Below are 21,908 nucleotides of genomic sequence, written 5' to 3'. Positions count from 1 at the left end.
TGCCCCTGCTACGGTGTCTTGCTCCCTACTCAGCGACAGTCACATGCGTGTGTGTGCATGTGTGTGTGTGTGTGTGTGTGGGGTGTGAGTCAGGGCATCACGAGCTATGAATGAAGGCCAGGACTTTGGGCTCTGCAACTGGGGACTGGCCACTGTGACGTAGAGGGCACTGTCTGCTTTTGTAATCCTGTGCTTCTGCCAGGCTGAACTGTGTTCTGTGTGATTCCCGATGACTCACTCCAGATGTGTACTGGGCCCAGGCACCTGGGGGCCAGACTTAGAAGGTAACAACTCTTTCCCAGGAAGAGAGACAAAGGCTACAGGCGGGGGCTGTCACCAGGCTGGGAACTAGGCCTGGGAGTGGAGTCCATCTCTGCTGCGCTAGGAGAAGAAAAGGGGGGAGAAGGGCTGCCTGCTCTTGGTCCCTGCGCTAACATCGATCCTGTGTCCCTGTGAACCAATAAACCAGCTGTTCTACCTGCTGGCTGAGAGTCACATCTGCCTGCGGATGGAGGTGCAGGGTCGGGGACCCTCCTTTCTCCCCCCCATCACAGCCACATCCCCATCTGTAAAATGGCTGAGTGGTGCAGACGCAGCTCTGCAGGACACGGCGGCAGGTCGGGAGGGGGAGTTTGGGGCCGAGGGCCAAGTCTCCCCACCACCGAATCGCAGGATTCAGATGGGAAAGGGCCTCTTCGGTGGGTGGTTTTCAAACTTTTGTTTTTCCCTCATGACCCAGTTGAAGAAAATTGCTGATGCCCACGACCCACCATAATTGAACTAGAGTGGGAGCTCTAGGCTTGAACTAGGCTCTGGGGTGGGAGCTTTGGGCTGCAGGAGGGCACTCAGCCTTTGGGGGGAGGGGTCAGGGACAGGCAAGGCTGACCTCGAGCAGTTCCCAGTCAGCGGTGCAGCGGGGGCGCTAAGGCGGCTTCCTGCCTCTCCTGGCACCACAGACCTTGCTGTGCCCCAGAAGCAGCCGGTTCCCAGCCAATGGGAGCGTGGAGCTAGTGCTCAGGGCAGGGGCAGTGCACGGAGCCCTGTGTGCTCCCCCACCCCCCACCTAGGAGCCGGGCCTGTTGCTGGCCACTTCTGGGGCACAGCGCAGTCTGCAGTGCCAGGAAAGGCAGGGAGCTGCCTTAGCCCCCTCCCCTCCCCACTGCTCACCTGATCCCCCTGCAGCAACGAGACCCAGCGCCCGACATTCCACCCCTCCCCCCGGTACTAGGTCACAACCCCTAGTTTGAAAACTCCTGTCTTAGGTCACATCCAGCCTCTCTCCCCTTAATCGGCAGAGGCATTCCCTACAGGCACAGTCTAGTTTTAGATGATTCCCTCAGTACCTCTGGAGACTGCCCCCGCCCTAGCAGACTGTCTGACACCAGAAGGCACTCGGCCCGGAGCGCCATTCAAGTACATCCCTCCTCACCTTGGAAAAGAGGGATGTTCCCTCTCCTCCTTCCTGCTCCCCTGCCATGATTGACATCAGCTGCTGCCGTTCCAAGACAATGTGCATGGCCGTGTCTCCGTCCTCGTCCTCTGCATTGACGTCACTGCCTTCGCGCACCAGCAGCTGCACCAAATCCGTGTGCCCCTGGGTGACTGCCAGGTGCAGAGCAGTCTGGTTCCGGTTGTTCCTGAGGTTTACGTCACAGCGACCCTTAAAAAAGGGAGAAAACCCTCAGCAAATAGCCTCCGAATCCCAGAAAATCCCCTGTTGAGCACGAATTGCATGGCACAAGAAGAAGACTTGGATTATCTTTCCCCTCTCCCCATGCGAGTGCCCAAAAGGGCACTGCAAACTGCTCCTGCACTCCCTCCTGGTCCCAAGGTCCGGAAGGCCTTGACGGCCCAGTGATACAGTGGTTATTGCAAAGGAACAGGTGCATGGGACCTAGCTGGTTCTGATCTGGAGGTGACAGCCAATGTTCCCTCTAATTATTTCCATCTACAGTAAAACTCCATTAGTCCGGCATCCAATGCTCCGGGACTCCTGATGGTCCGGCACCATCAGGAACCCAGAAGTGCTGGGGCAGCCGGACAGGCTTCCCCCATTCAGCTGCTGCTGAAACTGACCAGCAGCTGAATCGGGGAAGCCGGGAGCAGAGCAGCTGGGGTGCTGCCAGGTTGGTCTCGTAGCGCTGCCCCTCGGGGCTGCGGGATCAACCCGGCAGCACCCCAGCTGCTCTTGGGGACGCCTGGGGCAGAGCAGCTGGAGTGCTGCTGGGTTGTTCCCGCAGCGCCAAAGGACGGCGCTGCGGGACCAACCCGGCAGGACCCCAGCTGCTCTGCCCCAGGGGTCCCCGATTCAGCCGCTGCTGAAACAGATCAGCGGCTGATTCCAGGAAGCCCGGGGCAGAGCAGCTCTGTTTCAGCAGCGGCTGAATCGGGGACCCCTGGGGCAGAGCAGCTGGGGTCCTGCCAGGTTGGTCCCGCAGCGCTGTCCTTTGGCGCTGCGGGACCAACCCGGCAGCACCCCAGCTGCTCTATTGCAGGCATCCCTGATTCAGCTGCTGCTGAAACTGACCAGCAGCGGCTGAATCAGGGACACCTGGGGCAGAGCCGGACTATTGTAAGGTGGAGCTATGAGGGGTCTGGGGTGGCATCCCCTCCCACCCCACTCCAGACCCCTCATAGCCCCCCCTTCTGATAGTCCGGCATATCTGATAATCCGGCACCCCCTGGGTCCTAAAGGTGCCAGATTATCAGAAGTTTACTGTACATGTAGAATAAATTTTGTCATATGCACCCATGCAGGTAAAGATATGCACCACCAGTAGAAACACTTGCTCCTGGCTGTGGCAGGTTGTGGCCACTCTGTTAATCAGCTGGGCAGCATTTGACTCTCTCCTGGGCGGCCGCCCAAGCGCTCAGCTTACAGGGAACACTGGTGACAGCTAGTAAATTATTTTGACGTCTGCAAACTGAAGGCCTGGATCCAGTCCCGACAAGTCATGGACCAGCTCCTAAAGGCTACAAAGCCAGATTGATTCCTTCTTGTGTCTTTTGCTTGGGTTTCCCCCAAGCACTCAGACTGTGGAGGGAGTAATAGGAAAATCTCTCCAATGCCAGGAGACAGGATGCAGCAAGCACACAGCGAGCCTCTCCTGAAAGGGCATCCTTGTTAGCAGGCTCAACCGTCATTTTGCCAGCACTCGCTCTGCAGAGGGCAGTGCTGGTGAGGAACCAGAATCGCTTTATGCTGAAGCTGGGTGAGCAGTGGGAATGCCACCCGCCATTCTAAAATCAGCCCAATACTTTGCATCTCGCAGCGCCTCCTGGGGATCTCTGTGGCAACAAACACCGATTCAGAAAGCCCCGGCCTCCCTCTGCGGCAGAGATGCCCACTTTGTGGAGGGTGGAGAAACAGGCACAAAAGTCCGAAACAAAACCCAAGAGCCCTGAGCTCCAGTCACTGCTGTCTCCAAAGCTAGAACTAGATCCCAGGGTTGAAACCTCAGCCCCCTCTGCCCGGGCCCCGCCCCAAGGAGCCAAGCCACCTCCCCCCAGCACTGTGAGGAGGGAGGGGGGCACGGGGCCCGAGCCTCCCCCACCCTGGAGCACAGGGAGAGAGGGCGCTCAGGGACAGCAACACTCCACTCCCAGTATGCCTACGATAGGTGTTCTGGGGGCGGTGCGTGGGAAGAGCCATGCCTGGCAGCTCGGGAAGACAATGCCTTCCCTCGCCTTACATGCCCGCTGTCCCCGGATCCCACCAAAGTCAACAGCAACACTTCAATTTACTCTCACCAGTAGACAATACTGTCCCGAGGTGTAGCACCTTGGAGTCAGGGCTCCTCCTCCCCTTGGATCTGCTTCAGTCCTTGCTGGAGCCTGCCAACAGTCACGCTGGTGATGCCCAGCCTGACACCCTGGACGTGTCTCCTGTCTTTGTAGGCTCGCACCCAGAGAACAGGCCATGCCCTGAAACATGAACTTGCCACATCAGGCAGGTTACTCACCTCCCTGATCAAAATTTCTGTGGCCTCCAGGTGGTTGTTGAGAGCTGCGAGATGCAGGGCAGTGAAGCCGTCTTCCTTTTTAGCATCAGCCAACTGCCGGGCTCTTGCCAGAATCTTCTTTATGGCTCTGAGAGGTGAAAGAGATTGAAGGGGAGAGCAGAGGGTCAGCAGGAGGCTGAGGCACAAGTGACGGGCCTGCCTCCTCCGTGGAGCTGCGATCCCTGTTCCTAATGTTATAATAGGCAGCAGCACGAGCTGGCCCAACGATCCAGTGAGCTGCCTCCATCTCGCAGACTGACTGAGGAAAGTCAGTTCTCCTTTAATAAAGTGGGATAAACGCGCAGGGGGGCCCAATGTTAGAGAGGAGCTGGACGCATCCCCAGAACGGTCTGATCGAGTTATGCACCCAGGGCGGATCGGACCTACTCTGTGTAGTCATTGTGTGCAAGGCCCCACCCCTCGCAGCTGAAAGGACCCGGAGCAGGGCAGATCGGGGATAAGAACATAAGGATGGCTATGCTGGGTCAGACCAATGGTCTATACAGCCCAATATCCCGTCTGTTGAAAGTGGCCAATACCAGATGCCCCAGAGGGAGGGAACACAACAGGTAATCATCACGTGATCCCTCTCCTGTCATCCACTTCCAGACAAACAGAGGCTAGGGACACCATTCCTACCCATCCTGGCTCATAGCCATTGATGGACCTAACCTCTATGAATCTATCTGGCTCTTTTTAAAACCCTGTTAAAGTCCTGGTGTTCACAGCATCCTCTGGCAAGGAGTTCCAGAGGTTGACTGTGTGTTGCAAGAAGAAAAACTTCCTTTTGTTTGTTTTAAACCTGCTACCTATTAATTTCATTTGGTGACCCCTAGTTCTTATATTGTAGTAAATAAAGTTATAGTATGTAAATAATTTTTCCTTATTCACTTTTTCCACACCATTCATGATTTTATAGACCTCTATCCTATCCCCCCTTTGTCTCCTCTTTTCTAAGCTGAAAAGTCCAAGTCTTTTTAATCTCTCTTCATATGGGACCCATTCCAAACCTCTAATAATTCTGTTGCCCTTTTTTGAACCTTTTCCAATGCCAATATATCTTATTTGTGATGAGGAGACCACATCTGTACGCAGTACTCAAGATGTGGTCATACCATGGTTTTATACAGATGCAAAAAGTTATTTTCTGTCTTATTCTCAATCTCTTTTTTAATGATTCCTAACATTCTATTTGCTTTTTTGACTGTCGCTGCACACTGAGTTTGTTTTCAGAGAGCTGTTTCACAATGACTTCAAGATCTCTCTCTCATGTAGTTGTAGCCAAATTAGTCCCCATCATATTGTCTGTATAGTTGGGATTATTTTTTCCAATGTGCATTACTTTACATTTATCAACTTTACATTTCATTTGCCATTTTGTTGCCCAATCACTTGGAATGTAAGAGTTGAACGGGTTAATCGATAAGCTGATGTATATTGGTTAAACACTCACTGGGCTGGCAGCCTGCGGAGCTTACAGGGTTTAACCATGTAACTGACTGAACTGTAATCGGTTATACAGTTAATCTATTTTAACTCTTTTTACATTCCGAGGGCAGATAGTCTTAGGACTGCAGTAACAGTAAGACACCGTCAGTAGAAGGCGGAAGTCTGAGAATTGGAAAGAAGGAGGCTGCTCCAAGTGAAGGTACAAGAGAAGAGGGACATAAGCAGCATTTGGGGCTGCTGACAATTATCCATTAAACTTCCCCTCCCGCCCCCAATGGAAACTGACAAAAGAGAAATTTTCCTAGGAAGGGTGCGTCTACACTGCACTGTAACTCGAAATAAGATAAGGGGGAGAGATAGCTCAGTGGTTTGAGCATTGGCCTGCTAAACCCAGAGTTGTGTGTTCAATCCTTGCAGAGGCCATTTAGGGATTTGGGGCAAAAATTCATCAGGGATGGTACTTGGTCCTGCTGCGAAGGCAGGGGACTGGACTTGATGACCTTTCATGGTCCCTTCCAGTTCTAGGAGATGGACAATCTCCTTTAAAAAAAAGATACACTATTTGAGCTATGCAGATTGCATATCTTATTTCAATGCTATTTTGAAATAGCTTATTTCATCAATTGGCACTGTCTACATAGCACCACATTTCAAAATAAAGCTCTATTCCAAAACGTCCCTTCCGCCTCGTAGAATGAGGTTTACAGGGACATCGGAATAGCGAGCCCGAAATAACGGACAGCTATTTTGGGATACTCCGGTATCCCGAAATAGCATTGCAGTGTAGAGGTAGCTGAAGTGTGCATTTCCCTCCACAATTTTTTATGGTGCCTCAGAAAACCCAAAACTCAGAAAATTTCATCTTAAAAAAAAAAAAAAACCCTCAATTTTTCAATGACCAAGTAAAAAAAGTTCTACCGAAAATGTTTCCCCATATTTGTCAAAGTTACCCATTAGGGAATCCCTCCCCTTGGCTAAACCTGAGGAACCACAGCAGCTTATGGGCTAGAGGTTCCCCACCGACACCTTACATTCAAGAGGACACCACAGGCAAATTTTCCGCTGGTGTAAATTCAGGACAGCTCTGTAGACTGTGACGGAGCTGGTGCTAGAGACACTAGCAGAGAATTTAGAATTTGGTCTTTGCCCCCTTTTGGATATTTAAAAATCAGTGAAGAATCACCTGCCTAATAGAAAGCCTGGGAGCCAGTGTTCTATATTTATTTTCAGTGTCAGCAATTGGAGACTGTGACAGGGTGGCGGGCGCTGAGGAAACAAGCCACACGCCCCGCACTCGAGAGGCAGCTCACTCCGGCGCTGCGGGACACATGCGCCTCTGCTGAGGCTGCTCAGTGGCATCCCGGAAATGGGCGCCGGCTTCAAAAGCGGAGAGGGAGCCGGTGGACAGGGAGGGGAGGGGGGTTCTTCAGGGACAGGGAGCTCCTGGCTGGATATAACCCCACTGCGGGGGAAGCTCGGGGGCAGGGGGCAGAGAACTAGCCTCTACGGACAGGCGTCCAGAGGAGAACGGAGAGGGACCAGCGGACGGAAGCTGGGTGAGGGAGGAAGGAGACCAGAAGGCTTAATTATGCCTTGTTTGTTGGATGCAAGTCGTGCTCTTTTGGGAGATGAAGCTGCCAAAAAACTGAAAACAATTCCTCTTTCTAACGATACCGTTTCGAATCACATAACTCTGATGAGCGAAGGCATTCATCAACAAATAAACATTTAAATAAAAATTTGTTCAGTTGGATGAGTCGACTGATATTGTTGACAAAGCTATGCCACTTATCTACGTGAGGTATGTGGACTGGGATGAAGAAGAAATTAAAGAAGAATTCATGAACTGTCTGGAACTAAAAAAACATACAACTGGAGCTGAAATATTTTCAACATTGTCAGATTATTTCTTAAGTGCTGATTTAAACATAGAATCATAGAATACTAGGACTGGAAGAGACCTCGAGAGGTCATCGAATCCAGTCCCCTGCCCTCATGGCAGGACCAAATACTGTCTAGACCATCCCTGATAGACATTTATCTAACCTGCTCTTAAATATCTCCAGAGATGGAGATTCTACAACCTCTCTGGGCAATTTATTCCAGTGTTTGACTACCCTGACAGTTAGGAACTTTTTCCTAATGTCCAACCTAAACCTCCCTTGCTGAAGTTTAAGCCCATTGCTTCTTGTTCTATCCCCAGAGGCCAAGATGAACAAGTTTTCTACCTCCTCCGTATGACATCCTTTTAGATATCTGAAAACTGCTATCATGTCCCCCCTCAATCTTCTCTTTTCTAAACTAAACAAACCCAATTCCTTCAGTCTTCCCTCATAGGTCAATTTCTCTAGACCTTTAATCATTCTCGTTGCTCTTCTCTGGATCCTCTCCAATTTCTCCACATCTTTCTTGAACTAGACACAATATTCCAACCGAGGCCTAACCAGCGCAGAGTAAAGCGGAAGAATGACTTCCCGTATCTTTCTCACAACACACCTGTTAATGCATCCCAGAATCAAGTTTGCTTTCTTTGCAACAGCATCACACTGCTGACTCATATTCATCTTGTGGACCACTATAACCCCTAGATCCCTTTCTGCCATACTCCTTCCCAGACAGTCGCTTCCCATTCTGTATGTATGAAACTGATTGTTCCTTCCTAAGTGGAGCACTTTGCATTTGTCTTTATTAAACTTCATCCTATTTACCTCAGACCATTTCTTCAATTTGTCTAGGTCATTTTGAACTATGACCCTATCCTGCAGATTAGTCGCAACCCCTCCCAGCTTGGTGTCATCTGCAAACTTAATAAGCGTACTTTCTATGCCAATATCTAAATCATTGATGAAGATATTTAACAGAGCTGGTCCCAAAACAGACCCCTGAGGAACCCCACTTGTTATGCCTTTCCAGCAGGATTGTGAACCATTAATAACTACTCTCTGAGTATGGTTATCCAGCCAGTTATGCACCCACCTTATAGTAGCCCCATCGAAGTTGTATTTATCTAGTTTATTGATAAGAATATCATGCGAGACCGTATCAAACGCCTTATTAAAGTCTAGGTATACCACGTCCACCGCTTCTCCCTTATCCACAAGACTTGTTATCCTATCAAAGAAAGCTATCAGATTGGTTTGACTACCAATCTATTTGACTACCATCAGTTTGTACTGATGATGCGGCTAATATGAGTGGTAGGCATGCAGGGTTAGTCTCAAAAATGAAACAAGTAGCACCAAATATACAAGGCACACATTGCATTATACATCGAGAAATGTTGGCAAGTAAAATAAGTGCCCAATTAAATCAAGTGCTATCAGCAGCTGTCAAAACAGTCAATTTCATAAAATTCAGCGCTCTTAATTAACGACTGTTTGCAATCTTATGCGATGAAATGGGATCCACACATAGAACTTTATTACTGCATGAGGATGTTCGTTGGCTATCGAGATCCCGGATATTCAAGAGACCGTGTGAACTTAAAGAAGAAATAATCCTATTTCTATCAAGCAAAAACTGTGACCTTGTTCCGTACTTCAAAGACAGATTGGAATATGAAATTGTGTTATCTTGCAGACATGTTCTAGCTTCTGAACAAGTTAAACTTGTCTCTTCAGGGACCACAGAAAACTATTTTTAATACCTATAATAAAATCGAAGGGCAAAGAAAAAAATTAAACTGTGGATCGAAAGAATTGAAAACAACTGTTTTGATATGTTTAGTGCCTTAGTGGAGCTTATGAACACGGCAAAAGAAAGAATGAAGATTACAATTTTTCTCAGCTTAATCTGATTATTGTTAATCACTTGAAAGTGTTGTCACTCCAATTCGAGAAGTATTTCCCTTCAAACCAAAATCCAAGGGAAGATTTTTTGTGGATTTTGGATCCATTCATTTTCACCAGCCAAACAAATACCCTATCTGTGAATGAAAAGGAGATGTTGGCAGATCTACCCTCAGACGTCACATTGAAATACTTGAAAAACAATTCATCAATTGAAAAGTTTTGGACAAAAGTCCACAGCAAATATGAGCTATTAAGTGAAAAGGCATTGAGGGTCTATTTCCTTTTCCTTCAACGTACCTTTGCAAAAGTGGATTTTCAACAGTCACTGCAACCAAGCCCAAATATCGAAATAGGTTGAATGTTATGCCTACATTAAGATTTTCTTTAATAAATCTCACTCCAGACATTGATGAAATATGCCATCACATGCAAGCTCATCCATCCCATGAAGATTAATAATTAATGATTATGTTTATGATTAACATTAATATTATTATGTTTCTTAAACTAAACTAAAATTATTGGTATAAGGTTTTGCTGTAATATCATGCTAAATGTGTTGTTATAAGATAATTACTTTGTGCTATCTCTGCTCTTTATTTTTGTTGTTGTTACACTTTCTTGATACGCAATATATTTACTGTTATTAAAACCAGATACGATGTTACTTCTTTTTTTTTGTCCAACAACAATTTTTTTTTGAAGAAAAACTTTCATAGGTGTTCTGCATAAAAAATATTATTGTTTAGTTCCGTGGTCTCAAAAAGTTTAAGAAACACTGGTCTACACTGGAGAAAGTTTGCTAGGGTAACTCCCCTAGTGCAGAGGAGGGTTATATCCTTTCTCCCAATGAAATACGCTATGCCAGCAACAAAACTTTTTTGCAGGTTTTTCTTTGCTAGCACAAATGTTGTCAAGAGTCCCACCCCTCATGATGACACTATTACGCAGGAAAAAGTTTCCAGTGTAGACATGGCCTTAGTTTGTAGAGATCTTGATTTCAAATGGATCTACACGATAGTCTTCTCTAGACAATCACAATTACATACAATCATACCCTCTGGATTTCTCCAGGTCTGAGATGTGTAGCTGGGAAGTTTGCAAGGTGTGCAGCCTGTCTGCGGTTATTTGTCAGAAAACCCAGCTATCTGTACTCTCACAGATCTCCTAACCCTTGAAAAGGCTTCTGACCTCTGCCAGAAATCGCATCTGTATTTGGGTCACCTTCCATCCAGAGGCTGTTCAGTGCTCACAAGGCAACAGAAAACTGTAGGGTTGGAAGAGACCTCAGAAGGTCATCGAGTCCAACCCCCAAAGCCATAACCAGAAACTGTGCCTGAGGTTCCACTGGAATTTGAATTCACAACCCCTGGTTTACAAAGCCAGTATACTAACCCCTAAATTAAGGAGCCTGGCTTAAAAGAAATGAACCAACACATGAAGCATTTCACTGCCACTTCTCCTGAAAGGAGATTCGTTTTCAGGAAGGTTAATTGCTCTCTGGGAGTGGAGGGATGGGGCCTTTTGGAACCTCATGCACCTATTTGGAGGTGGAACCAGAAATAAGACTATTCTGCACCCCTATGGCTAAATGCATGGACATACCGCAGGAGGGACAGTGGGGAGGGGCAGAAAGGCAACTACTCAAGACACTGCTCTGTGCTTGCTCTGCTGATAATCACCGACCTTTGGTGTAATGATTGTTGTGATCTACCCTGGTTTTCCCCGACCGGGGAGCCATTTCTGCAGAGAAGTAACACAGATACAAGGCCACAGCTGAGGTTAGAGAGGGCCATAACTGAGGGAAAGGATCTGAGAGGGCCTGAGTCAACAACTTCCTTTTGCAAGGGCAGGTTTGGTCCCCAATTTCAAATACTACAAACTGGTTATGGAGAAGCACCTAGGTTCACCCCCAAAAAGAGAGGATTTCCTCTAGGAATTGAAGGGGCGGGGGATGGCTGAGAGTGGCTCAAGAAGAGGTAGCTAAGTTGCGCTGCAAGGGGCATTTCCACATCCTCAGCTTCACCCCTTTCCTCTAACGGCTTTTCATCCCGTCTCAGGAGACCAGCAGCCTCTCTACAGGCCCCTTCCACCAACCATGGTCACTGTGTCTGATTCATTGCCAATAGAGCAGGGAATTCACAGCTCCGACCCACGCACCGCTCCCTGTCAGCATCGCCTTAGACCATCCCCGGGGCCTCCCGTCCCCAGTGGGCTTCCCAGCGACGCCCACCACCACCCGATCTACGCAGCGCCACGCTAACTCCTCCCCTTCACTCACAGCTGGTTGCCCTTCAGAGCAGCATGGTGCAGCAGATTGAAGCCTTGGCGGTTCGGGACCGTGAAGTCGATATTTGGTACCTCGGTGAGGATCTCGATGATGCTTTTCAAATCGGCGGTGATGGCGTAGTGCAGGGGGGTGTCATCAAACGAATCCTACAGGGAGACACAGCAGAGCACAGGTGACTTCAGAGAGACTCTCCTCTAACCAACCATCCCTGAGGAACTGGCTGAGACTAGGATACCAGGCCTCTGGCTTGCATCCAGCCTAGGCCAAACCGCCACAAGTCACGCCCCCTTGCTAATGATGGTTTGACAGGCTACATGAAATGAATTTTCCAGGCCTAAGTCCAGTCCCTAACAGACAAGCATCCACATCATAGAAAGAGCCACCCCTGCCATTGGCCAACCTTGAGGCTGGCAACCATGATGACTGTCACGTTATTGGATTTTGAGGGGAGCAGCCAGGTCACTGCTGCACCCATGGGGAGGGTGTTCGCCCCAAAAGTCGGTACAAAGTGGGCCATGTGAGGTGTCAAACAAAAGCTTACTTTCTACTGGTTCTGAATACGCTCTTCATATATCTGTATAATGTCTGTGTGTGGAGTTATGAATATGTACTCTGTATGGAGACTGGAAGTTTCTCTGGATGTGGCTGAGTAATGGGCCAGGAATGTTTGCCTATGGACATGCTAATGAGCAAGTCTCCAGGGAACAATGGATCTCTGGAGGCCAAAGACACACCTGGCCACTGGCCACGTGACTCTAGCCAGCCTGGAAGAAACCTGGAAGGAGGTATAAATATGCCATGTTTCCGACTCCATAGTGGTCTCCAGATCTGCTCCTGACCCCAGATGCGGCCTCGCATGGATTCACGAGCCAGGAAGAACCGTGGACCCATCCTGGCATAGGATGTGCACCAAGGACTTTTAAGCCAGCAGTTATAAAATCTCTGCTGCAAGCCTGCATCGAGAACTGGGAGATTCGATGCATGTAATGTATGATACTTTAACAACCTTACTCTCATTGCTTTTCTTTCTTGTAGCAATAAACCTTTAGATGGTAGATTCTAAAGGACTGGCTCAGCGTGATTTGTGGGTAAGATCCAGAGGATATATTGACCTGGGATCTGTGGCTGGTTTCTTGGAACCGGACAGAACTTGTTCGGGGAAGGTGAGATTGGGTTCTAAGACCTCCACCTGTGTATGAGGCCCGGGGCCATCTGGGGCACGGATATTGCTGGGGTTTTCGGAGGGGTTTTGCTCGTGAGGCTTCAGGCAGGCAGCTGAAGCACTCTGTGGGACTGGTTTGTGGCCTGTTTGGGAAGGTCTCCAGTCTGGGGGCTAGAGAAAGCCCCGAATTTGAGCAATTCGCCCTGAGCGGATGCACTCAGCTGTGCCCAGACCCGGCCCGGTCCGTCACAACGACAGCATCAGCAGGGAAGCCACGGTCTGGATGGCCTGCTGAAGAGTGGTCTCTTCTTTCACGTCTAGGAGTCCTTACGTGTCTGACCGAGGCACACTGACCGGCATGCTTGTGTAGCCAGAGCCTCGACCACAGCTGAGCTGGGGACAGACTGAAGCCTTCAGTTTTCTGGGCTGCCATCCAGCTCTAATTTCACACATCCCCAAAAAGAAAAACTACAGGTTGGACCTCTCTGGTCCAGCACCCTTGGGATCTGACTGGTCCTGAACAAGGGAATTTGCTGGCCCTGGGGAGGTCCCCTGCCACCGGCTCCCCAGCCCGCCGCCTCGCAGTGCAATGGGCTGTTGCCCCAGCCAGCCCCATGCAAATCTCCACTACCGCCGGCCCCCACCAGGCTGTATTAGCTGGACTGCCTGCTAGGCTGCTACTGGGCATTGGAGATTCCAGCCCCGGGCCCGTTGTTGGAGGCTGCCGCCAGCTGCTGGAGGGTCTAGCCTTAGCTCCATCGCTGCGGGCTTCCGCAGGCTCCGGCCTTGCTTCTGGACACTGGCCCTCTGTTACAAGGCTCCCCGGGCTCTCGGATCCTGCCGGACCATGGATGTTGCTGGACTAGAGTGCCAGTTTTGGGTGGTGCGACTGTACTTCGTTGATCTCTAAAGGCTAGTTACAGACCAGTCCGCTGAGCTTAGAACTGGGACGGGCCCAGTGACTTCACTGCTGCTCTCTCAAGTTCCTTTAAACCAGATTTTATTTTTCAATCCCACCTTCCCGACAGCGGGAACAGGAAGGGGCATCACTGGAGCCTTGGAATAAAACAGTTAACACGTCATCCCGTGGGGAACAGCAGAAGGTACCATTGGACTGGGCTAAGGGGCACTGGCAGAGCTGTGGGGAGTGTGTGTGGGGTGGGTTGTGGGGGAAGGAAGGGACCCAGAACTAACATTGGGTGGCTGTGCGTTCTTGGCGGAAGCCAGCCTAACACCTGGCTTGCACAATGTTCAATCCTGGAGGACATTGCCCAGCTTTCAGGATCGACCCTCCCCAAAGCAGCGAAGCAGCAAAAGTATCTTCCCTGAGACGAGGGGTGAAAATAAACCTACTGGGAGGTTGACGTCACAGTTGTGCTCACAAAGGATCTGCACAATCTCCGTGAATCCTTTGCTGACCGCGACATACAAGGCAGTGCACTTGGCATTGTTCAACAGGTCGGCGTTGGCGCCTTGATCGACAAGCACGCGGACCACCTCCGCTTGATTTCTGGTAACAAACAAACAAAACCGGACCTCAAGTGGATGCCATGATCTAGAGATGGAGCTCACCTGTCCATCCACAACTATTAGACATGCAGCATCACAAGTATCCTGGTCCCTGGTCCTTTTCTTATCTCTCAAAAAATCTTCACTGGAACACCAGACTTTGCTCCCTGTCAGCCGAGTGTAAACCTGGAGTAAGTCCTGTTGATTTTGATGGAGATCCTCCAGATTTACACCAGGGTGACAGAGAACAGATTCCAGCTCCGGTCTCTCTAGACCAGGGGTGGGTAAATATCAGCCCGAGGGCTGGATCCAGTTCACCAGGGCCCCACCGTTGTATTATCTGCACAGCCACAGGTACCGACGACAGCAGCTCCACTTGGCTGCGGATCGCCATTCTTGGCCAACAACATTTTGGCACCTGAGGCGGGGAGCTCAAATGACGTCCCCTCGCTGCACCACCAGCAGACACAATTTTCTACTCTCTAGGTCCTAGTGGCACCCCCCCCCCAGTCTGGCACCTGAGGCGGCTGCCTCAGTTCACCTCATGGTAAGGCCAGCTCTGTTGGCCAATGGGAGCTGCGGGAAGTCCACGCTGCGTCCTGCTGCTCCCATTGGCTGGGAACAGCGATCTGCAGCCAATGGGAGCTGCAATAGTCCGTACCTGAGGCTGTACTGGTAAATATAGCAGTGCTGGCCCACCAGGGGCTAACCACCACCATGTTATTGTCCACCCTTGCTCTAGACAGTACACAGCTGTTTAAACAAAGGGATTCCAAATGCAGGCACTTTCCCCCTTTCACGTAAGCCCCCTTTCCTCCCAAAGCGTTGGTATCCCAGAGCATTCGTATCCCGGGGGAGACCTGGGTTTTGTGAAAACGACCCCTTGGAGTCTGAGGGCCACATCCTGAGCTAGTGGAGACCAGTGCAGCTCCATGGATTGGGGGCCTTTCCCCTCTCTGCGGTGCTAGTTCAAATCCAGCGAAGCTGCTGTGCACCAGCTGTTTAGCTGGCCCTGGAACAGAGCGGCAGCGAGGTTATGCAGGGAGAAAAACCTCCTACCCAAAAGCTGCATAATGGAGAGCTGCATCCCCCTCTTCGTCCCTCAGGTCGATGTTGGCGTGAGCCTGGAGTAAGATCTTCACCACCTCCACCCGGCCCAGGTGGGCAGCGACTTGCAGCGCGGTTCTGCCCTGATTCTTTATATCAACCTGCAAGAACGGAAGGACCCAGGCACACAATGGGTTAGGGAAGGTCTCAGTGTGCACTCAGGCACTGTCCCTGCTCCGAAACTCTGGGGGCATCAATACTCTGTCTAACCTGATGGGAAGGAGAGGGTTATTTGTATTCAGCGTTCCCTGTAGACTGAGCATTTGGGCATCCAACCAGGGGAGATTTAAATGCCACCCTGCAGATTAGCAGAGCGCCCATGGGCGGCAGCGTGTGTGTCTCCTGGTGGTGCGCATGCCTCAGTGCATATAACAAAATGTATTCCACACACAGATGGAAAAAAAATGAGAGGGACCATTGCTTGTATTCCACAACATCTAGTAGCTCCAAGGAGGATGAGCTGAGCGAGTGCGGGGAGCCTCACCACTTTTAAGCACACGTGGGCTGCTTCAGTGATACGCAATCTAGGCAACTGTCTAAGATAGCAGAGCCAAATATACACATGCAGCTCTGTGACCTAGTGCTTGGTTCTGGCACCTGTATCGGAACGATTGCACTGCCGTGTATACTAGTCTACTATACATTTGAGAGAGTTTGTCCATGAATCTGTCTGTCTGTCCGTCCAAGAACGCCTCCTAAATGGTAAGAGCTGGGGCCCCCAAATTCAGTAGGCAGCTTCCTCATAACTTAAAGCAAGGGCAGGGTTTGGTTGGGCCAGGACAGTGGGATATGTCTGGAATGGGATTGCTTCTCAGAAAACCCTACAGAAGAGAGACAATCACAAGGCAGGTGGGAGGGGCTGGCTGGGGGTGTGCTCCTCCCCATCTGGGACTGCCCCAGCCTCAAGCCTCCCCCCCCCACACACCTTTTAGGGAGGGTGGAGGGGCTGGAGCTTCCCTCCCTCCCCCGATTGCTATAGAAACATTGCTGGCTGATCCCCTTTGCCATGGAGCGAGGGGAAAGTGCACAGTTTGCTGTAGTCCTCACTCTGGCTGGGGACCACGGGGGGCAGATGACTCTGGACCTGCCCAGCCAGGGGACATGCACCCCGCCTTAGGCTGTGCCCACAGGAGCTACGGTGGCCATGGAGAGGCGCTTCTCACCTGGCCCCACGCGGCTGAGGTGAGAGAGGACTGGGGTTGCCCCCTCTCCCAGCGGCAGCCTGCATCTTGAACCCTGCCTCTCCAGCCCCATCCCCGAGCAATGACTCAAATGAAGCCTGGACATTTTCATTTTATTTTCCAAAAAGCAAAAATTAATTGAGTTAAGGACCTGAACAATGCCAGGTAAATCTAAATAATAAGTATAAATAATAAGAATAATAAATAACAAATGAAAGAAAGGGGAAGTTGATGGTAACGAACACAAATCAGAAGATAGGAATTGCGGAAAGTGTACATGGGAAGCAAGTGGAGACAGGGAGAGGACAATAAAGTGGGTTGTTTTTAATACATTATGTGCCAACTGTCCGTTAGTGGATTATCTGGGGGCCAATCAGCTGAACATAAGCTCCCCATGTGAGGCTAAAGCCAAAAGAGCCAATGCTACTGGGGGATTCATGAATGAAGGGATCCCATGTAGGAGCAGAGAAGTTATTTCACCTCTGCAATTGGCACTGGTGTGACTGCTCCTGGAATCCTGTATCCAGCGCTGATGCTCACAATTCAAGAAGGATGTTGAAAAAGTAGAGTTCAGGGAAGAGCCACAAGAATGATCAAAGGGGTGAGAAAAAACCAGGCCTTCTAGCAACAGAGTCAAAAGAGCTCCCTCTGTTTAGCTTAACAAAGAGAAAATTATAGGCTGACTGTAGTACAGTCTGTAAGACTGTACATGGGCTCTCCAGTCTAGCAGAGAACGGTCTAACACCAGCCAAGCACTGGAAGTTGAAGGGCGACCACTTCAGGCTGGAAATATGACAAGTTTTTGTCAGTGACCAATTTCCCAAGGGTTGTGTGGATTCTCCATCACTGACCGGTCTTAAAACAAGATGGGGTGTTTTCTAGAAGAGCTGCTCCAGGAATTATTTTAGGAAGTTCTATGGCTTGTGTGATACAGGAGATGGGACCAGATGGGTTACAAGGGTCCCTTCTATCCTGGGAATCTATGAATCAGAAGGCTCACTGGGCCCCCCAAAAATACAATGCCCCTCCATTAAGAACCTCTGTTCTGGGGGTCAGGGAAGGGGTGGCACACTCAAGTTTACTGCATGCACCGGCCACCACCAGCCCCCCTCACCGGCCACCACCAGCCATCCGGCAAGCTGTACAAACCGAAAATAAAAGACAGTTCCTGCCCCAATCAGTACCTTGACTCATTCCGGACCCCATGGGGGAAAGGACAGCACTTCCTGCCAAAAAGGGAGTGGTGCAGGCACAGACCTGGGTGCCACATCAGGAACCCCATAGTGTCTAATCCCAGATCTTGTGCCAATTCCCCTGAGTGACTTAACTTCTCTGCCAATAGCACCCGTAGTCTACAGCGATGGGCTAAGCACAGGGCTCACCTGCTGCTATGAGATTTAAGGATAAAGGAGTCAAACAAAGATCCTGTTGAAGGCCAAGACAGGAGGACGTGGGATGTTAATGAAACCCATAAATGGCAAAGGGATCTGGCAAAGGCTTCATGGCCTGGCAAGCAACTGCTTTTTCTGCAGCTGACCCTATGCAAAGCAGCAATTTGTGCGGGGTTTCCTTCTTGGGTCAGACAAGATGGCAATGATAGTAACACACTGGATACGAATGTCTCCACCCCTTTATGTAAAGGGTGTAACATTGGTATCTGGCCCCCTGGGAGCCCTTTGGCAGGTAATTTATCTCATCCAGCTGAGGCTGCCTTTTTCCACTGGACGGTTATAAATAGCAAGGACCAATTATTCTCTGAGGTCAGGATGCAGCGGAACTATTCCTCACCTAATCCTCAGACTTGGCACGGTCCCATTTCAGATTAGATGCCGGCGCCAGGGCCTGGCTGTGTCTTCTACAGACCTCCCCTCCCCACATCTGCCAACCGTGCACGTAATGAACTGGAACATGAATCCGGCAGCAAACCATTGAATCAGACTTGCGATCTCAGCTTCCGTACAGTCCTCTCAGAACAGCTCGTGGTGTTTACTAACACTCCTTCCATCTGCTCCTGCTTGTCACACGGTCATGGCTTCCACAGGGTTTATGGGACTTTTCCACCTGCTTCCAAGGACACCGCATTCTGCTCCCTAGTTCTCTTCCTCGTGCCACTCTCCGCTTCTGTAAGGAAGCTGCGATTTCTCCCCTGTGCATCTCTGGGACAGCGATGGAGGAGCGCTTGCCCATGACTTAACAGGATGGCGTGCATTGTTCAGAAACACCCCCAGCACTGTATCTCCACCCCAGTCAAAGAGCAGATCACTATATATTTTAAAAACGTTGTGTGGCCATCCAGGAGTCCGTGTGTTCAAGAACTCCTCCTAAATGGTAAGAGCTAGGACCACCACATTTGGAATGCAGCTGTCTCTTAGCCACAACTTAAAGCAAGGGGGTCAGGGTTTGGTTGTGCCAGGACGATGGGATGTGCCTGGAATTCGACTGTTTCTTGTAAAACGGAAATGGAAGTGTCTGATAAGAGGGACTGTTATATATAGACTGACCATAGGGGGGCAGCAAGGGGACAGAGATGGGGGACAAGGACAGTGATAACCCCACTGAGCCAGCAGGAGGCAGTGGCGGAGAAAGGGAAAGATAATTACTATGTATTTCAGAAAGTATTTCAGAAAGTGAGTTTGTCTGTCTGTCCCCCAGCCGGGGGACATGCATCCCTCCCACAGCTGTAGCTGTTGCAGCTTCTCACCTGGCCCCAAGCTACTGTGGTGAGAGAGGGCTGGGGTTGTCCTCTTTCCCCAGAGAAGCCTGCATAGTGAACCCTCCTCCCCAGCCCCACCCTTGAGGAATGATTTCAATGAAAAAAAGAAAGTATTTGATTTAAAGATCTGAGCAACATGGAAAATCTTCTAGTAGTTTCTATACTGCACTAGGGCTCAGCACAACCTTCCTCCTCCTTTGCATCTCTACTCAGTTAGCAAGGTCATTGGAGGACAGATGCATTTGCTCAAAGTGCAGGCCAGTTTGTAAAGGCAGTAGCTAGGATGGTGGGCCACCTGCTAGTGTTTGAACAGGTGCTACACAGACCACCTAGCCCAAACTCTACGAGGGAGGCATCCGTATACAAACCCTTTTCTTTAATCGCCAGTGCATTACAACGCTGGGCATATTATCACAGGTACACTGAGAATGCAAACGGGTACCTAGGAATAAGTCATTGCACCCTTCCTCAACAGACTTCACACCCCTTCCTTCAACAGATCCCCGTTTTACAGAGACAGGGGCACCGAGAAGCCAAGTGCTTTGCTCAAGGTCACAGAGTGAGGTCGTGGTGTAGGTGGGTGTAGAACTCAGGGATTCAGAGTCCAAGTCAGCGCCCTGCTCACTAGACCATGCTGCCTCAGTAGGATGGCTTCCGCATTTAAGTAATTGATTCTGGGATTGGCTCCACTGGTCTCATCCTACCAGCTGTCTCTACTCAGTTCCAATCCAGCAGTACAGCGGCTGCACCTCCAGCCATGCTGCCTGCCTCAGGGGAAGGTTCACGCAAAGCAGGACAATGCTCTAATTTTTCCCATCTGTGGGCAGAATAAATTTTGTTAAGTGAATGTGCAGATGTGCACCAACAGTAGAAACACCAACTGCTAACCAGCTGGGTGGCACCTGAATCTCTCCTGGGAGGTTGCTCAAGCTCTCAGCTCGCAGGGAGCACTGCCTCTCGCTGAAATACACGTGTGTTGCCATTAGAAATCAGACTGCCTATGTGAATGCTAAACAGTGGGTGTAGGAAAGGAGCGGGCAGTATTCAAGCTGGTGGGTCTGTTAGCATAAAGCCTGCGTGTAGTTTGGGGTGTAAGGGAGAATTCCCAGGCTAGATCTGTCGGGTTTCCTCCCCATGCCTGACCCAGACAAAGGTGCCCTGAGCTGACATGGCTGTTAGCCTGATAACTTGCTGGGATAATGCCTCAAAGCCCTTCCCTTGGCTCTCACCGCACCCTACACACCTCACAGGGGAGGCTGAATTCACTGAAGGCATCAGTTTAGGGATCCCCAGTTGGGAAGGGGAGGAAACGTAGGCCCACGAAAGATGCCTAAGAAACCACAGCAGGTCAGCTCTCAACGCCAAGGCCCCTGATCTCACCACTGGACAACACTTCCTCTCCAGCTACAGGGACAATCTGCATGCTGGAACCCCACAGCGCTACAACTGCCAGGCTCCAGGCTCCCAGGGAAGCTGTGGGGCTCAGCTGCTACACAACGGTGCTTTTACTGAGTCAGGGGTGTTCGTGTGCAGTGCGAACTCTACCCCACAGGCAGCTCCTGGGGGAGGGGGCGGTGAGGAAAACCACCCGGGAGCAGCCAGCTCTGCATACTCCAGCATGGACTTAAACAGATTAGTTGGAGCCTACAGAAAATATTCAAATTTAATCTTCAGACTTAATTACCAATGAAAGCAAAAAGAAAAGAAAAAACATCAGCTCCTCATTGCTTACAGGAGGTTCTGGCAGCCCCTCCCCCCGACACATGGACCATAAAAGACATTTTGACCTTGGAGGGTTTCTCCAAGACTTGCCTTGTCTGGGTATTTCTGAACCAGGTCCTGGACTTTGGCAGCATTGCCATGTGCCGCCTCAGTGACCAACCGGCTTGGATGATCCGACTCCGTCTTCTGGGACAGCAGCTTCTCTAGGATGGAGATCAAAGTGCCTGTGTGGGAATGAGAAACGTGGCAATGAGCACCGGTGTGTGTAACCATGAGGACCCACTATGGACCTTTGTCCCTCTGTAGTGACTGGTCCATATAAAGAGCTTTACAAACCCATGACTTTATTGTCTCCAGCTAACAGGCATAGCAACAGAGGCTGATACTTCTAAATCCAAAGATCCCAAGTTCAACACCTGCAGAAGACTCCACCTAAAGCTCAGGACATAGGGGCAAGCAATTATAGGAATATGAAGGAAGGGAAGGAGGGAGTTGGAAGACGATAAAAGGCTCATCTGCTGAAGGAGACAGGGAAATCTTGACCCCAGGATTTCCGATCTGGTTTTCACTCACTGCACTTCCCTGCTGTCGGGATGGGAATGCCACTTGTTATTTTCCATCAGAGAAAGGACTAAGTCCCGGAGTTTGGATCTAGACCTCAACTTCCTCTAAAATCTGACAGGATTTAAACCAAACTCCTAAATGGAGCCAAAGATCTTTGTTCTCCAGCAGTTTCTCAAAGATCTTCTTTTACACTAATTGGTTTGGGTGACTTGGGGCCAATCTATACCGCAAAACAGATTAAGCAGCCTTCCCCATTCCCACCTGATGCTCTTGCCCCCTCAAACATATGGGGGGAGGGGGGAGGAAGGCCAGAGGGTCAGGTGGGAAAGGGGAACTTTTATGAAGAGATTTGAAAAACCAAACCCAACCCAACCCCAGTTTTGACACCATCACTGGCTGGGCAGAGTAATCTTCCATAC

The 21,908-nt window shown here is 50.0% G+C and overlaps 1 protein-coding gene across 7 annotated transcripts in view; it reads right to left on the bottom strand.

The window, feature by feature from the left end:
• Positions 1 to 21,908, bottom strand: part of MIB2 (MIB E3 ubiquitin protein ligase 2) — a 144,553-nt gene that overhangs the window by 14,012 nt on the left and 108,633 nt on the right. For all 7 annotated transcript variants that reach the window (XR_012897327.1, XM_075906511.1, XM_075906513.1 and 4 more), the window contains 6 exons: positions 21,016 to 21,149; positions 15,262 to 15,410; positions 14,047 to 14,203; positions 11,523 to 11,677; positions 3,963 to 4,089; positions 1,430 to 1,660 (listed from right to left, as the gene is read on the bottom strand). Coding sequence is in view for 6 of the 7 variants with exons in the window: in XM_075906511.1 (XP_075762626.1) it covers positions 1,430 to 1,660; positions 3,963 to 4,089; positions 11,523 to 11,677; positions 14,047 to 14,203; positions 15,262 to 15,410; positions 21,016 to 21,149 (953 nt within the window). In the remaining variant the exon portion in view is untranslated. The remainder of the gene's footprint in view (positions 1 to 1,429; positions 1,661 to 3,962; positions 4,090 to 11,522; positions 11,678 to 14,046; positions 14,204 to 15,261; positions 15,411 to 21,015; positions 21,150 to 21,908) is intronic.

Source organism: Pelodiscus sinensis, chromosome 23, assembly GCF_049634645.1.
Source record: "Pelodiscus sinensis isolate JC-2024 chromosome 23, ASM4963464v1, whole genome shotgun sequence".
NCBI lineage: Eukaryota > Metazoa > Chordata > Testudines > Trionychidae > Pelodiscus > Pelodiscus sinensis.
This window is presented reverse-complemented; position numbering and strand designations above follow the sequence as displayed.